The sequence below is a fragment of the Vitis vinifera genome, chromosome 13 (genome assembly GCF_030704535.1).
Source record: "Vitis vinifera cultivar Pinot Noir 40024 chromosome 13, ASM3070453v1".
Classification (NCBI taxonomy): domain Eukaryota; kingdom Viridiplantae; phylum Streptophyta; class Magnoliopsida; order Vitales; family Vitaceae; genus Vitis; species Vitis vinifera.
The window spans coordinates 22,935,033-22,947,235 of record NC_081817.1 but is presented as its reverse complement, the minus strand read 5'-3'; the positions used below and the strand labels follow the sequence as shown (position 1 = coordinate 22,947,235).

Below are 12,203 nucleotides of genomic sequence, written 5' to 3'. Positions count from 1 at the left end.
GGAAGGGGTTGAGAGAAGTAAAATTATACAGGGAAAGGTGATAGATCTCTTCGGTTTATATTAAAAAATGGAAAACAGAAGAGGGAGAAAAGACGGGCATTTCCTGTACAGAGAAAATGATTGCAGTGGGAGAGAGAGAGAGAGAGGGAGTAGAGGCCAGAAATCCAGTGTTCTGAGCATCAGAACTGTTTAACACCAGTTGCACAGGCCCATCATCGCTTCACACTTAACACCTCTCTCTCTCTCAAATTCATCAAACATTCTTGCTCTCTCAATCCTCTCTTTTTAGATTTTCTCTCTCTCTGCAGTTGTGGCTACCACCAGGACTCGTCTTCTTCCGCACTCACCCCCCTCCGGCGCCCCCCTCGTATGGCCGCCGCCCCCACCCTCCTCCACCACCACCACCCACCTCCTCAACTACACCTTCCCCACCAACCCCAACATGCTTACCACCGCTCTAGGCGTCGGCCTCGGCGTTTTTCCTCTCTTCGCCACCACCCCCACCTCCACGACTTGCGCTGCACCGCTGCTGCCGCCCAAACATACTTTAAACGATGAAGATAATGATGGGGATTCGGTGAATTTGGAGGATGGTGAGGGTAGCATGAGGGCTTGTGTGGATTGCGGGAACAAGGCTAAACGGGACTGCAGTTATAGGATGTGCAGAACTTGTTGTAAGGGTCGTGGCTATGATTGTGCTACTCACGTCAAGAGCACGTGGGTGCCCGCGGCTCGCCGCCGAGAGCGTCAGGCGGCGGTTGCAGCGTTTGTTGCCGGCGGTGGCTCTTCTGGGTCTTCCTCTGCTGTTGCAAAAAGGCCGAGACTCGGCTCAACTCAGGCTGCAACCGCATCTCATACCTCTACCTCTCTTCCTAACACTCCTAGGAGCTTTGATGCCACTTCTACTCACCAAGGTCTGCAACCTCTCTTTCTGAAAGTTCCATTCAACCATCTTTTTTCAAGGCTGTAAATCGATGGAATTGAATATTAAAAATGACATGGGTTTCTCAATTTTAGATGTCAATTTTTGGAAATGATGAGTCTGCCGAAGTAGCGTGCAATCATGGAATTGGGAGATAATATTGAATTGGGTTTTTTTAATTGCAGATGCAAGCTTTAAGGAGAGTTTGCCCCGGCAAGTTCGTGCACCAGCGGTGTTTCGGTGCATCCGGGTCACGGCCATTGAGGATGGCCAAAATGAGTATGTTTATCAGGCAATGGTGAAGATTAATGGGCATGTATTTAAGGGGTTTCTATATGATCAAGGGCTTAATGAGAAGGGTAGCTATCCATGTATTTCAGAACTACAGTTGGAAACTAATGCTAGTGGAAGGAATGTTGATTCTTCTTCTCCAATTCTCCACAAAGCTGACGCTTATGATGCTTCTGGTTGCAGAGGATTCCTGGGAGGTATCCCCTACTGTAACTCAATGGTTTAAATCTTGTTATGGGATCTCAAATTTTATCAAATGATCTCTCTTTATCCTTTTTTCCGTCTTCTAATTTTTTTTTCTTTTGGATTTTTCACCTTGTTCATATTGAGTTTATCATTTTTCTGAGTAAGATTATTTTGTAGCCACTATAGGAATGAGGTCTGATTGAAAATTTCTCAGAATTGATAATATTTCTATGATGTGATGCTGGGCTTCACTAGGTGCTTTCTTGTCGATTCTTTTCTTTTAGTTACCACTTTTTGTCACATGTCATTGATTGTGCTTTTTTAGAGGTGAAAACTACTGGTTGAAATGTTATCATTTAGGTTTGCTTTTGGACACAAGAGAGACACAGGGGTATGAACTTATGAACCTTCTATTAGGGTTTCTTTTGGGGGTAATTTGAATTTGATTTTTCCTTGCCCGATAGCATCGTTGTCATTAATTTCAGTTTTGGAAGGCAGATTATAGATCAGCCCTAGTTCTTAATTTTCTATTGTTAATGTAATGGTTTCTTTTTAAATTTTTATGTCATAGTGCTTGCACATATTTACCATAGCAACCATCACCACTTCCGTTGTTTTGTTGGTCTCTTGAGGCATGTTCAACAAGATATGTCACATTGGTTTGAAATTTTGTTATCTGCACAGAATTAATTTGCCTTTGGAATGTGGTAAGGTTTCAACAAACTTTTGAAAGTTTAACCTTGGTTATTCTTCTATCAATCAAATACTTTTTAAACATATGTTCATGGTGTATAGGACAGCTTTTGGCTTGTTCCATTTTGTATGCCACCCTTTGATATGAGATTTTCTGTTATTTTTTCATTTCATCGACATGAAGTCGCTGTAAAATAAAAACTTGGAATCTTGGAACAGCTGGTTCAACCCAAATTGTTATAAACTTCCTAGTTTTGGCATCTTTTCCTGTAGGCTTTATATTCTCAATGATGGTATGTTGCATGAGTATGAAGCTTCATAAGCAAGAATGACATTGTTGTTGGAATGTCACTTTCTTTCTTTGCTAAAGAGCACGTCTTTTTCAATCCACTTTAATATCTGTTACATCTCCACAATGGCAATGGTAGAGATTATTACATTCATATATATCACATGATTTTCTTGCTCAAGCCATCAAGTGAATACAGAAAATTTTCATTGCTAAGTTTCCAACCACATATCAACACATCTCCAATCTTCTTTCTTTTTCCTGCCCTTTTGGTATACGAATCACCCAAAAGTACAGGCAAGACATTCTGTGTTTTGGCGATGTTTCTAAAATTCATCAATATTGTTCACCAAATTTAATGTCCAAGGTGATTGATAGGATGGATTTGTATGAGAATGTCTCAATTTATGTAGTACTTTTTGGCGTGCAATGATTCATCAATTACCCAGCCGTTGCATGAGTTGTGTGCTTTCTACTGGGAGGATTCCAATGCTTCTTTTACTTGCTTTTTCCTTCTAATTTCTTTTGGATGAGTTTTGAATATGTTGATTAACTCGTTCTTCTGCCTGTATATTGAACTTATCTTCTTAATTTCATGTCACTTATCAAATCAATTTTGCCTACAGGAAAAACTGCTCTTGAATATTTGTAGCAAGGATAATAATGGCATTGGTTTTGGAATCCAATAAAGCAGCTGCATGTGTCTAGAATTTATCCGTTGTTTCTATTTCTTGGCTCATTTACAGAACTTTGTTTTATTAATTATTTTATACATTTTTGCTTTTTACAAATATAATTTTTCATGAAACTACACAAATTTGTTTGCTTTTTAGGACTGTTTTTCTTCAGATCACTACTTTTTGAAGTTTTAGCCCTGATGCATCCAAGTTACTTACTTAGAGGATATTTGGTAAATCAACTTAATGATTCAATTTGATTTAATAACTTGATTTAAGTCATTAAGTAGGTTAAACATATTTGGTAAAATAATTTAATATCACAACTTAAAGTCAAAAATAACTTTAAGTATTAAGCTAAAATAGTTAACTTATTCTTAATCTCAAATCTCTTTTGCCTCATTTGTCCATGTTCAGTGAGATTGTATTTTACAACCATAACTTTATATTTACAACTTATCTTTTATAGTTAATAATTTTGTAGTTATCTTATGCTTCTATAATACTTTAAATATGGATGTTTAACAAATCAATTTATTGCCCCAAGATTAGTGAAAATATAAATATTAATTAAAATTAATGAGGGTAAAATGTCAATTTAATGATTTAGAATAAATTTAACTTTATCAAATAACCTTGACACTTAAAGAAAAAATTAAATAATAAGTTTTAAGTCAATTTAAAAATAATTTAATTTAAAGTTAATTTAAGTCATTAAATAATAAGTGTTAAGTTTTATCAAACATCCTCTTTTAAAGAGAAACACGATGAGTGAAGTGTCATAAATGTATATCTACTCTTCTAATATATTTCAGATGTATCAATATATTAGGCCCTCTTTCATGGTGAAAGAGGGCAGAAATCTTGCAAAGGTATGCAAAATTGTATTTTAACTACTATGATCAGGAATAATCGGTTTCTTTCATTAAACTATCATTTCATCTTCTTTATCCGCATGACATGGTCAACCTTTTTAAGATGAAGTTTAAGTATCCCCTTTATGCTCTCTTTGTCAAAAGCAGAATGGAAATTTAAACCTTTTATTTCGTGAATATGACCTTTTGCTTTTGGTATGGTTTGGTTCTGATATAGATATTTGGCATGCTATGGGAGAATATGTTCCATCCTTTTAATGGTCATTTGAGTGGCTTAATCACATGATATGTCACAACCAAGATAAGAACTTTATTGTCATGACCGTATTTCCAGCTTTCAAATTTGATTAATGAAAACAGAGCCCCATCTTTGATCATGAGCCTTTTAATTGCACAGGGCTAATCAGACGAGATAATGTTCCTTATTTCTATTAGCTGTTTCTAAGATGATTCAGCCTCTATGCTGGATGGGAGCCTCTTACTTAGGTTAATTCTTTTTAAGCTAAAATGTTTTATCGTAACTTTATCTAAAGAGGAAAATGATAATCTAGCTTTGGATTCTTGCCAGGTGATCAAGATTGTTTTTGATAGATCTTGGAAGAAAGCTACCACATAGTCAGGTCTAAGTTTTGTAGCCTTAAAAGGATGATGGTACCAAGTTCAGTGGAGGAGCTCTTCAGCCATTGCAGAAACCCTACCAAACCGAAAAGCCAAGGCATGCTTATTAGGTGACATATTATGTCTGTCTAGATTGTGCCCATATCATTTTGCTACTTGCTGGAAGGTCCCTGTTTGCTGAAGTGCAGCTGATACATTTCTACATTGACAGCTTAAAGGGCCATTTTGTTTCTTCTTAAGCTGATGAAAGTGTCTACAGGAGTATTGAAGTAGGCCCAAGATAATGCTGTGGTGGCACATGAGAGAGAATCCTGTAAGTTGTCTGAAGTTGCATAATATACTTATAGCCTATAGGGTGTCCTAGAAGGTGAAGCTTCAGAATGCTGTTAGATTACTCGTCCAAGATTTTCTTTCTCAATGTTTTGGTCATGAAAACTGTAAGATCAGTTAGAAAGGCCAAGGACTTCAGTATTTGATAATCATTAGCTTAAAACCTTCTTCATTGGCAATCGAAGGAGCATTGCAGCATTTTTGTACATTTGAAAGATATATTTCTGATGTCATTCCTCATTGTTTAAATTATATGAAGTATTAAAATTTTGAAATCATCTATGTTTGGAGCCGTACATTGCTGAAACCTGTTGATTTACAACTTGATACTGGGAACTTGTACCTCTCATCCATCTCATAGATCATCAAGTGATGAAAATTCAAGTAATAGCTTGATCTATGCCCTTTTTGTATCAATTTGGAATTGTGATATGTTTAGCATATTGCATTGACATAGATGAGAATAGAAATATTTATATAAATGAAAATGTTATTTCACAGCCAAAGGAGCCTGTTTCTTCATCTCAAGTTCTCAACCCTCAACAACAAGAACTAGTGTGCATGAGCTTACCTGAATTGGTTGATGGATTTAAAGGACTCTGCTTCGTCAATGTGCTATGTCAGACACCAAACATATAGGACCTAGTTATATTTAGTTTGGAGATCTGCTTCCAACATGCTGTTGCCATTGAACATGTAATAATGGAATAGTTTCTAGCAAGGGTAAAGGATTCCAAGTCAGTTGCAACCCCAAGTACTAATCACATACAACTAGACTTATATCTTCATCTTGTATTCAATTCAAGGTGGTGGGGCACATTTGTTGTGTAGATCACTAACATTATCTGTTAGCTTCTAGCTTTTGTGCTGCCACCATGAGGCAATTTGACATTTTCATCAGCCTTAGAACATGGAAATTGTTAGGTTGGACTTTGGAGCATTCAGTTTCTTGTGTGAAAAAACTGTGAAAGATATGGTGAAAAAGAGGCCACATCATATGCTCAACAGGCATGGGCATGAGAGCCTTTTGATTTTAGCTTGAAAGATAACTGCATTTTGCTTCATGCACTCAAGATTGAATTGCTGCAATGCTGCCACTGCTTCTGTGGATGTTCCCTAAATGCCATGATTGAAACAACAGAGACTAACATGATAATCCCATTTAATCCAAATACAACTGCAGCTTAATGATTTTAGACCATAAAGTGGGCATACCACACTTGAATCATTTTGCCTCCATGCTGGGAGAGACCATCCTCATGGAATGGAGTTGAAGTGGAGTTCCCAGAAAGGGGAATCATTATTATTTTCATACCAAAAAGTTGTTACACTGAAACCATCAAGGAGAGTGCTGGTCCTCTAGGAGGCCAGCCATCATGCATCCAGTGGACTTGGCTGACTGATGCTGCTGATGATGAGGCCTCCCTCTCCGCCACAAACTGCTTCATTGTGTGCATCTGGTTCCAGAAAGAACTAAGCACATCTTCGAAGGAGAACAACTCTGAACGTTCAAAGTAAAAATCAATTATCATGCACTCCTATTTTTGTGGGAGACAGCATATTGAAGGTTGAAGTGCAAACCTGCCCTTAGTGGAGGGGCTGAATCATGGGTCATTTTCTTGTCGATTTTTGTCTTTTGTGCTTGATCCTTTTAGGGTGCTGCCCCATATCACCACTGCAAGATGATTTGGGTTGCCTTTCTCCACAGAACCCTATAGTCAGAATTGTTCTTTAGGGCTTTCCCTTCAACATGATCAATCATATATACATAGAATAGAATTGATGACAACCTCTCAGGACAAAAACAGACTGTAGAAAGGCTTTTAGAGATGATACAATCATCAAATCCTGAAAATGAAGTTCCATTTTAATCATGAAGGAACACTCCTTTAAGATAACTGGAAGTTGTTGCCATTCCAATTTACTTCTGTACATTTTTATTAGATGCCGAGATCCCAGAAACTCATCGCTTTCTGGGAAATGAAAAAATTTCGGGTACAAAATGAATCAACTCCAAAATAGGTTCATCCTTTGGTAAATTCATTTACAATTGGAACAGACTAGAGTAGGGATCTGCTTAATGATGTCAATCTATACCTTCACTAGAACATATGATATATCTGTGACTATAAATAAAAAGATCATGAAAAGGGAAGGGGGGGGAGTACAATGCTGAATTACCAAAATTTGTAACCCTAGCAGGCCCACATACTACCCGGCAAAGGCCATGTCAATGGCCAAATTGTGTTCCTTTTGCTGGTAAGAGCTTTCTTCACTGCTGAAGCTCAACTGTACATGGACACTCACCAGCTGCATGTGAAAGATTTTGGCTAAATCTATACCTTCAAGTGTCTTCTGTGAAAGCTCTGAAAATGAAATCACGGAAGCGTTTTGAGTATTGCTTTGGATCCACTGCAGAGATTGAGGTTGGGTCAAATTGGAATGATTTGTAGGCGTGCTCGAGCTTCTTGCTAATATCGTAGTCTTGTAGAATGTCTATTATACCAAAGAAAAGGACAACTTCATAGAACTCTCCTGTAGGTTCTCCAATTAGCTGAGTCTCATCACCTCTTCTCACTGTCTTCTCAACCCTTGCTGGCATGTTAATACCTAATCTAATGGATGACCGCCTGCAGGAATCAATTCAAGAAAAGTATAAGGAATGCAGAATCATATTTTTGGTAACCTAGATCAGGAATGACTAACTAATCCCCCCCTTCATAAGCATGGTGACTTATATGGGATTTGGAAATTTTTGGTCCAAAATTTGATTTGGAAGTCAGAAACTAGTCAAAAAGAAAATACGACAATACAGTTGGCAGGTCAGCAAGAACAACAAAATCAAAATCCAGTGAGAATTTCGGGTAGTCAGAGAAAACATGCACATACAAATGGATTTACAAATGACCCACCCAAAAAAGGGTTTACTATTGAACAAGCAGTGCACAATTTCATGAAGTTGTAGAGACATTTGTGAGAATGCTCATAAGTTCATTTTACCGGTCAAGAAGAAGCTTATCCATGTCTACTCCAGAAAGACGAGGGGCTGCTCCATCAATATCAGGGTCTCCATTTCCTATATTGAGGTTCAAGAGATACTACATTTGTTCAGCAAGTATTCAACTTCAGTATATATGGAAAGAGTGATGAATGAAGGGACAAGAAATAACCAGTAGGAGTTCGGATTCCAGTAGGAGTTCGGATTCCAGAAGGAGTTCGGATTCCAGAAGGAGTTCGAGTTCCAGGAGCTTCCCGGAAGTGAAGACCAACCAGAAGACTATAATCCATAATTCTCTCCTGTTCAAGAAGGTCACAATCCCTGTCCACTTGCCTGTGTGATGCAACACTTCAACTTAAAAAGGAGAATCAAGTATAAACATAAATGACTTCTCGCAAACAAGGAAAAAGCGAATTAAAAAGAAACTTACCTGCAAAACTCTTGGAACCAAGCCTTCTGCAATCGAAAGATGAAATTAAGGTCAAGGTCCTTGAGAGTTGTTGTGGCATCAATTTCTGCCTCGGGTTTATCAGTTGTGCGGCCATGGGAAGAACCTTTCAAGTCAAAACGCCTGTGAATGGCGTACTCAGAACAGAACAAATTACCCATTATGACAAATCGCACCTGGATCATCACCATCAAATGAGTACAAAGTTCATAATTCAGATGAATATTTGAATTCATTTAGGATTTCATATGATGCATGTAACAAACCTACCTTCTTCTGGGCAGCCCCAGTTAATTTCACACAGTGAAGACCATAAAATTTGGTGACTAGAGTGTTCTCAAAGGCTCGAACATGATTATAGTAGGCTGGAAGCATCCTTAAAAGAACCTGAAATTTGTGTTCATCAATTATTAGATACTAATCAGCATCCCAAACAATGTAGAATTCTGGACTCAATCAAGAAGCCATCAACTTCCACCAAAAATTTTGGGAATTATGTGGGAAAAGTTCAAATATGGCAGAAAAACAAACTCATTTGGAATTAAATGGTACAATTCAGGAATCAAAATTCCTGATATTCAATAACAAAGTGTGCTTTATTGACAAATTCAGGTCAGAAAACAGAAAGTTTGGCATAATTGGAGACTAGAAAAACTATAAACACTCTTATGGGAATCCTTGAAATAAGATGCAATAAAAGTCTGAATTAGGTGGTAAAGTTTGGAAATAAACTCACCTTTACTTCAGACTTCTTCATTGTCTTTATCATGTAGCGATCATCATTGGTCAAGTAAAAGAAGCTTCCACTTTTCCCAGGGGAAGAAAGCTCCCGAAGGGCATCATTCCCACATATAGATATCATGTAATCAGCTGGATCAACCTTGAACAATTTCCTGAGAGTTCTGAAAACATATTTATAAAGATCCATTAGCATTCTATTTGTTTCATTACATAAAGACAATGATGTCAAATGAAGCGTATGTGAATACAGAATGTTCTAGTAAAATTCATTTTGTGAAGTCATTTTCGATTGTCTTTGTTCCAACCATGACAATGTGGTAGGTATCTGCAACCATTTCCTAGCTAAATTTCTATTGCCCAAAAGGCAGCTGCAGGGAAAGATGATTGAAGAAATAACCTGAAAACCAATGGACAGTAGTCCTTCCATCTAAAATCACTCGACTGGTGAGGTGGGGTGTGTTTGGATCCTTCAGGAGGAAATTTCGTCCACACCTTTTCCTTAGGATCAAAAGCCGAGGATTTCAGATCAAGGGATGTAGATGGTGCAGGCCTTCCAACGGAATGTCTGCAAGACGACAACACAAATCATTGTGATCAGTGAAGATTACAAACACAAATATGGATTAGAAGCCATTTTGGGACTTGGAAGCATTCATAGTATCTATATACTATTTTAACTAAACACACATCTAAAGGGAAGATTGTGGATAATTTCATTACTGTTGTAATGGAACTGCATTGTTACCATCCCAACTCCAAATTCTATATGCCATGAACACTCTTATTACACAGTACAATGGACTTGCCATTTCAGGTGGGTAGAGGTTATCTATCTCTCATTTCTCCAAAAATCTTAGTTATAAGACAAAACAGGGACTCAGGCAAAAAACAAGAAAGACAAGACAAATAGGTGAAGCAGTGTAGAGGAATGATGAATACCTTATTCCAAGCTGCAAATTGAGCATGAGCTCGTAATTTTTATGTCCTTTAGATATTGTCTCGCCTTGTCTCTTCATTGGCTGTAATCTTATCTGCTGTTGTCTGGTTTCTGTCAAATCCGGATCTTCAAGCTGAAGGCTTCCCAAACCCTCATCCACATCTCTCCCCATGAGCGAATTCCCATCAACAATATCAAAGCTAACATCTCCATCGCCCTCCCAGCTGTGGTAATTCACTCTGCCGTCCACTGACATCCTCCTCGGCCGCACGCTCCCGTCATTCCCTTTACTGGGCTTCCAAATTGGCTGCTTCTGCAGGAACTCCCCGTCGAGCCCAGGCCAGTTAAGCATCTTCTGCAAGGGAAGAATGGAAACATTCTCGCCAGGGTTTATCTTACAGTCATTCAACTCCACGGAGAACAACTCCTGAGGATCCCATTCCATATGACCGGTGGGGGAACCGGAGGGATAGTAAGTACCAGTCTGCTCTTTGGGGTCTTTACTCCACATTCCGACGTAAAAGCTCCCATCGGCCCACCGGAAAGTGCCGTTCCCTTTAGGCAATCCATCCTCCCAAACCCCATCATATCGATTCCCATTAGCCCAAATCATAGTGCCATTGCCACTAATCATGCCATTCCTCCATTGCCCAATGTAATGGTTCCCATTCTTCCATTGATACCTTCCCTGACCTTCCTGGAAACCTCGGCGCCAATCGCCTTCGTAGTAATCCCCATTTGCATAGCTTTTAGTCCCTTCTCCGTGCTTCAAATTCATGACCCAAGAGCCCTTGTAAGTGTCGCCGGAAGCGCCAGTGTACGTGCCTTTGCCGTCCATGTAGCCAGCCTTGAATTCACCTTCATAGGTGGCACCAGAGGGCCAGCTGAAACGACCCTTGCCGTTGGTCTTACCTCTGACCCATTCGCCGACATACATACACCCGTCTGTCCACAGATACTTGCCGTGACCGTGTGGGAGGTTGTCGGACCACTGCCCAGTGTAGAAGTCGCCATTGGAGAGGACCTTCTCGGCATGGTAGACCTCGCCGGAGGCATGGCCGGAGACAGAATCGTCGTCGTCGGCATGAGCCACTGACATTGTTGCGAAAATGCTATGTGCCCTCCTCCTCGCAGCTGCTTGTGACTTGCGTACCGTTGCTTCCCAAGCCTTCACAATGCCGCTCTGTTCTTTGCTCATTCTCCCTCTGCCTCTGACTTTCCTTCTCACATTCCTCTCTTTTCAATCACCTTCAGCCATGAAAACCCGGATCAAAAACTCTCTCAATCCATCATTTTAATGAGTAAAGCAACCATTTTTTTCCAACTCAGAGAAAGACTCTGCAGCGGCAACAACAACAACAACAACAGCAATGGAGACGACCAAAAACCCAAAAAACCAAAACAAAAACAAAAAAAAAAAGAACTAGTTTTTCTCTTCTTTTTTTTTTTTTTTTTTTTGTTTTTGTTTTTTTCACAATGGGTTTCGTGTTTTCAGCTTCTTCTCCTCATTCTCTGATTTGGGATTGCCTCACATTTTCGATAACCCAAAAAATAAAAAATGAAACTGAAACTGCTGCTGTTTGATTGATGGGAAAGCAAAAGGTGGGTTGGAACCAATGACTAGCCTCTCGTTTCTGAGTTGTGTTTTGGTAAAATTTTTAAATTTTCTTTTCTTTTCTTTTCTTTAGTTTTCTTTTCTTTTTCTTACTTTGGTTGGGACCAAAGAAAGAGATTCAACACTCTGGTTTCCGGGTTTGGCTCCTAAAACCGCTAACACACCAAACAGGTGGAGGAACGGAGGAGGAGGTGGTGGTGCTTATGTCTTTGCCAATTTTAGTGTCCCTCCCTTTCAGATTAAATGCTTCCTTTATTGCTAAATTTAGTACTAGATTTTCGTTACATCTATTTGCTTTTGACTCCTTTTCTTTCTCCATATTTTGCATTCATGTTCTGTTATTTTGGCACCATCACCATGTCATCCAAAACTTTCATATAGCCACTAGATTTCTAAGGAATGATGCTATTTCCTATGCCATCCGATATTTTTATTCTTTCTCACTAATTACCCTTTAATTCTAGATCGAATTGTTATGACAGTGAGTTTTTATCCTATGTTTATTGACAATTTTGTTCATTTTTATTATGATTTAAAAAAAAAATTTAAATAGTGATTTACTCTTTACTGAAAATTTAGGTTA

The 12,203-nt window shown here is 38.7% G+C and overlaps 2 protein-coding genes across 4 annotated transcripts; one reads left to right on the top strand and one right to left on the bottom strand.

Moving 5' to 3' along the window:
* The first annotated feature begins 34 nt into the window (after positions 1–34).
* Positions 35–5,156, top strand: LOC100246345 (protein LATERAL ROOT PRIMORDIUM 1). Of its 3 annotated transcripts, none has more exons than XM_002265680.4 (3): positions 35–914; positions 1,108–1,410; positions 3,008–3,234. In XM_002265680.4, the coding sequence occupies exons 1-3, from the start codon at positions 443–445 to the stop codon at positions 3,031–3,033; spliced, it is 801 nt and encodes a 266-aa protein (XP_002265716.1). In that variant the 5' UTR covers positions 35–442; the 3' UTR covers positions 3,034–3,234. The 3 variants fall into 3 exon arrangements, with proteins under 3 accessions (XP_002265716.1, XP_003634901.1, XP_010645599.1); XM_003634853.4 differs by lacking the exon at positions 3,008–3,234 and adding an exon at positions 4,502–5,156 and having other exon boundaries at positions 57–914; XM_010647297.3 differs by lacking the exon at positions 3,008–3,234 and adding an exon at positions 4,331–5,156 and having other exon boundaries at positions 72–914.
* Positions 5,157–6,877: 1,721 nt separating this feature from the next.
* Positions 6,878–11,795, bottom strand: LOC100251489 (phosphatidylinositol 4-phosphate 5-kinase 6). Its single transcript, XM_010647296.3, has 8 exons — positions 10,008–11,795; positions 9,466–9,633; positions 9,064–9,229; positions 8,598–8,714; positions 8,310–8,503; positions 8,052–8,212; positions 7,882–7,957; positions 6,878–7,511 (listed from the first exon to the last, which is right to left on the bottom strand). Exons 1-8 carry the CDS (start codon positions 11,201–11,203, stop codon positions 7,226–7,228), a joined length of 2,364 nt encoding a protein of 787 aa, XP_010645598.1. The 5' UTR covers positions 11,204–11,795; the 3' UTR covers positions 6,878–7,225.
* Between the last annotated feature and the right edge of the window lie 408 nt (positions 11,796–12,203).

Bases quoted from the DNA above. Each gene is read 5' to 3' on its own strand.
- LOC100251489 (XM_010647296.3), bottom strand. From the start codon at position 11,203: ATGAGCAAAGAACAGAGCGGCATTGTGAAGGCTTGGGAAGCAACGGTA. The intron at 9,634-10,007 runs GTATTCATCATT...GTCGTCTTGCAG, and splicing joins AATTTGCAGCTTGGAATAAG to ACATTCCGTTGGAAGGCCTG. The intron at 7,958-8,051 runs GTTATTTCTTGT...ACCTCAATATAG, and splicing joins TGGAATCCGAACTCCTACTG to GAAATGGAGACCCTGATATT.
- LOC100246345 (XM_010647297.3), top strand. From the start codon at position 443: ATGCTTACCACCGCTCTAGGCGTCGGCCTCGGCGTTTTTCCTCTCTTC. The intron at 915-1,107 runs GTCTGCAACCTC...TTTTAATTGCAG, and splicing joins TGCCACTTCTACTCACCAAG to ATGCAAGCTTTAAGGAGAGT. The intron at 1,411-4,330 runs GTATCCCCTACT...TTAATTGCACAG, and splicing joins TTGCAGAGGATTCCTGGGAG to GGCTAATCAGACGAGATAAT.